The sequence below is a fragment of the Propithecus coquereli genome, unplaced genomic scaffold (assembly GCF_000956105.1).
Source record: "Propithecus coquereli isolate 6110/MARCELLA unplaced genomic scaffold, Pcoq_1.0 Scaffold475, whole genome shotgun sequence".
NCBI classification, from domain to species: Eukaryota; Metazoa; Chordata; class Mammalia; order Primates; family Indriidae; genus Propithecus; species Propithecus coquereli.
The window spans coordinates 663790-668070 of NW_012150563.1; the positions used below are offsets into that span (position 1 = coordinate 663790).

At 54.2% G+C, this 4281-nt stretch overlaps 1 protein-coding gene across 2 annotated transcripts in view; it reads right to left on the bottom strand.

Annotated features, from left to right (window-relative positions):
• Nucleotides 1–203: 203 nt before the first annotated feature.
• The window catches only part of NFKB1 (nuclear factor of kappa light polypeptide gene enhancer in B-cells 1), a 94263-nt gene continuing 90185 nt past the window's right edge, over nucleotides 204–4281 (bottom strand). For both annotated transcript variants that reach the window (XM_012655379.1, XM_012655381.1), the window contains exon 23: nucleotides 204–896. In XM_012655379.1, the coding sequence (XP_012510833.1) occupies nucleotides 736–896 (161 nt within the window). In that variant the 3' untranslated portion in view covers nucleotides 204–735. The remainder of the gene's footprint in view (nucleotides 897–4281) is intronic.

The window sequence follows — 4281 nt, forward strand, 5'->3', positions numbered from 1 at the left end:
GTGCTAACCAGGCTCTGGAATGATCCCCCGGTCATACGGCATCATCGTAGAAAAGTATTTGCAGAGATCAAACAAGGTGAGGTCGTCAATTTGCTTTTCCTTTTATTATAAAAGTAAAATAAAAATAGCATTTATAAATCCAACATTTTTCCTTTAAAGTTTTGATCTAAAAAACATATTTACAATAGCAAAATGCAGAAAAAGGGGAAAATACCATTTTCAGCACTGATTGTAACCATGTTTAAATATCGACAAGTACATGTTCTCTTTTTTCAAATCACAGAGCTAACCACCTTAGAAAAAGCAATGAGCCTTTTTTATTGCACACTGAGTGACTCTCATTTTAAAACATCCCTTTTCTTATGCTTAAGCTGAATGCTGTGGATGGCTGGAGAGGACACAGAGTGGGGACAGTGACACCTTTTAATGACAGCAGGAGGCAGCAGGGGCAGCAGCGACGACAACAGAAGCAACGGTGATCCAGGAGCAGCCAGCAAAGCGCCATCAGCCACCCCCTCCCCGGCGACTGCCAGGTGCTATCTGCAAGAGAACCGAACTAAAACTCGGTTGTAGCCAAGAAAGGAAGCCAGGTGTGAAAGGCCTTCAACCAGATCGAGCACGACCGAGGCAGGCGCCTTTCCTCCGAGCACCTCTGGATGCACTTGGCCGTCCTTCCTCCGGCGCGCGGTGGGGGCTCAGGGCTTTGGTTCGGGCGGCGAGGACGCCGCCAGCGGGCTAAATCTCGCCTTCGATAGGCCCCTCCTGCCCGTAATCGGGGGGCGTTTTGTTAAGAGTTAGCAGTGGGCTGCTGCTGGTCAGAGACTCCATGAAGCTGAGTTTGCGGAAGGACGTCTCCACGCCGCTGTCGCAGATGCTGTCGTTGTCCCGGAGCTCGTCTGCGGGGAGAAAGCAGAAATTCACTGGGGGCACAATTGGGACAAGGCAAAGCCTTTGCTCTCTTACGCCTTCCGCTCCCGCTGGGCTCCGAGTTTGGCTCTAAAAGGCCCGTGAACCACTCCGTGGGCGCCTGTCGCCCACTGGCTGCCACCAGCCACCGCAGCCCCCCACGCCGCCCCTGTCACGACTGCTCGCCGCGGGGCCAGGGCAGGAGACACTAACATGCAAACTGAGGACATCAGATTTAGCCAGATGCTTTCACATTTTTCTCTTGCAATCTTGTGTCTATGAGAATCCTTTCTGAGTTCTCTTGACGCACAGTGTACCTTTTTTCCCCTTAGAAATCAGCTGTATTTTCCCAACCACTCTATTACTTATTTTATAACTGCAGACATTGCTGAGCCTAGGCAAAAGAAATTGGTAGCAGGAGGAGGAACTGAAGATGAGATCTCTCTCTGGGCCTCCTGAGCTATTAAACCGCATACATTGCCTTGAAAACATTTTTGGTAGCAAAAATGTAAGGTGATTTTGATGAAAATGAGTCTGTGGTGGAAAGTTAGGTTGACCACTCCTTACTGAGAGGCATCCTTAGGGATCTGACCAATGCGAACTATTTCCTATATAGAGAGAAGGACCAAGGAAACAGACGTCTAATAAACATTAATCAAAATGCTACCTTCTTACGTACCAAATTCTAATATTAGAATATTAAGACTTTAATGGCAGTGGCGTGGCTATCATCTTGGTATTGATTGATTGATTTAATCAACCCATCTTTATTTGGTATCTATTATGTGCTGGGAACGGTGATGTATTTTAAAAATAACTACAAATTAAGAGCTTAGTGCTTAGGTATTTACTTTTTAAGTAAATGTCTCCTTTGAATATTTGCGCAGAAGGAGCATGGGTTGTTTTGCTGGTGGGTACGTTATTCCTTTCTAAAGCTGCCCTCACTCTCTTAGGAAGGCCCCTGGCAGGGTGACACAGGTGCTGAAACTGAAAGGCAGGAACAGAGCCAGCCTGTGAAGAGCTTTCTGGGGAAGGGTAAGAGAAGGTTCAAAGGCCCTGAGGCTGCATCAGACTATCGTGCTGAGGGAGGGGAGGGGAGGGACAGCGGGGAGACAGAGTGTATCCAAGTGATGTTTTAAAAGAGAATGGGGGCCGGGCGCGGTGGCTCACGCCTGTGATCCTAGCACTCTGGGAGGCCGAGGCGGGTGGATCACTCAAGGTCAGGGGTTCGAAACCAGCCTGAGAAAGAGCGAGACCCCGTCTCTACTAAAAATAGAAAGAAATTAATTGGACAACTAAAAATATATAGAAAAAACTAGCCGGGCATGGTGGCGCATGCCTGTAGTCCCAGCTACTTGGGAGACTGAGGCAGGAGGATCGCTTGAGCCCAGGAGTTTGAGGTTGCTGTAAGCTAGGATGATGCCATGGCACTCACTCTAGCCCGGGCAACACAGGGAGACACTGTCTCAAAAAAAAAAAAAAAAAAAGAGAATGGGTAGGGCCAGGGGTGGCTCATGCCTGTGATCCTAGCACTCTGGGAGGCTGAGGCGGGAGGATCCCTTGAGGTCAGGAGTTTGAGACCAGCCTGAGCAAGATCGAGACTCCTTCTCTACTAAAAAATAAAAAAAGTTAGCCAGGTGTAGTGGCGCACATCTGTAGTCCCAGCTACCCGGGAGGCTGAGGGGGGAGGATTGTTTGAGCCCAGGAGTTGGAGGTTGCTGTGAGCGAGGCTGACGCCACGGCACTCTAGCCCAGGTGACAGAGCGAGACTCTGTCTCAAAAAGAAAAAAAAGAGAGAATGGGTAAAGCAGGGACGTGGCTGGGCACGCAGTATGGGCTCGATAAGGGTTTGCTGAATAAATGAAAAGAAGCGGGGAGCCAACAGCAGGAGCAACAGTCTCCATTAATTTTTAAGAAGAACGGTACCGTCTGCTGGGCAGAGGAGAGACTGGAGGGAGGCGGACAGAGAGGAGGACCCTGGTTGGGAGGCGCTGAGGGTCTGGGCGGGCAGTGGAGGAGGACTGGACGTGGGTGGCTGTCGCGAGAGGGGGACGCTTGCTGGGTTGGACGGGCGGCGACGAGCGCCCGAGGGCACTGGCGGGTAATTCCGAGGCTGTGTCTTAACCTCCTGGAGCAGGGCGGCGCTTCTGCCGCGCGTGGCCAGCGTGGGGTCTGGGGGCACCGAGAGCTCTGCGCGAAGAAGCGAGAGGGGCGCAGGACTGCGGGGAAGGCCGCGGGGAGCCGGGCTGGAGGAGGAGGGCGGGGTGCGCTGCCACGGAGGCTGCGGCATTCGAGAAGGGGAGGATGGCGGAAGCCGGTCACAGACAGAGCGGGCGGTGGGCGGTGGGGACGCACCTCGGCCGCGGGGGGTCGAGGCGAGCGCCGCCAAGGTGAAGAGGCGGAAGGGCCAACTCCGAAAACCCTTCTGGGAAGATCTGCCGTGCAGGGGTGAAGTGGAAGACTGGAAAGTTCCACCTAAGTGCAATTCTTAGAAATTCCACTACCGGGCTTTTTTTTCCCTGCGATCCTTACCTGGGCCCCCTCCTCCCCTGCGGCCTTGCCCTCATACATCGCCTGTAGCAATCAGCGTGCCAGGCTGCAAAGTGGCTCAGGACCCTGCCCCACTGAAGTCAACCCTGTTGCAGCCGAGCCCCTCCCCCTGAAGCAGAGTGTATGAAAGACTGCAGTGCTCTTTGTCTGGTGCTCAGAATTTGGGGAGAGTAAACTCCCCTCTGGGCCTTGCCGGCCGGCACAAAACCTGTATTGCCAAAGTCTCTGTGCGTGTCTCTCGGCCTGCTCTCGGTCACCCCTGCCGTACCGGGAACAGAAACTCTGCGCCGCAGCTAAAGGGGAAGCGGGGTCAGGACTTTGTTCTGTCTGTTTTGCTTCTGAAGATGAAGAAATTCCAGCGCGATCGCTGAGTGACACGGTGGGGCCGGCGACAGGCCGGCTGGCAGACTGGAGGGCGCAGAGATGAGCGAGTTCTAGCGGCTTCCACGTTTCCCACGGCGTGTGAGGCGCGGGCAGCGCGTGAGTTGGGGGAGGGAAGCAGTGTCGGGGCTCAGACAAAGCGTGAAATGGTCGCTCAGAGCTGTGGTCCCCAACCCCCAGGCTGTGGCCTGTCGCTGGTCTGTGGCCTGTTAGGGACTGGGCTGTCCATCACCACCTGAGCCCCACCCCTGCTTGCCCCCAGCCCTGGTCCGCGGAAACATCGTCTTCCGGGGAACTCAGGAAGCTGGTCGCACGCAGGAGGTGAGCTGCGGCCAGCAGGGGCAGCGCCATCTGTACTGTCCCCAGCGCCAGCCTCGCTGCCTGAGCTCTGCCCTCCCCTCCCCCCACCTGTCTATGGGAAAACTGTCTTCCAGGAAACCGGTC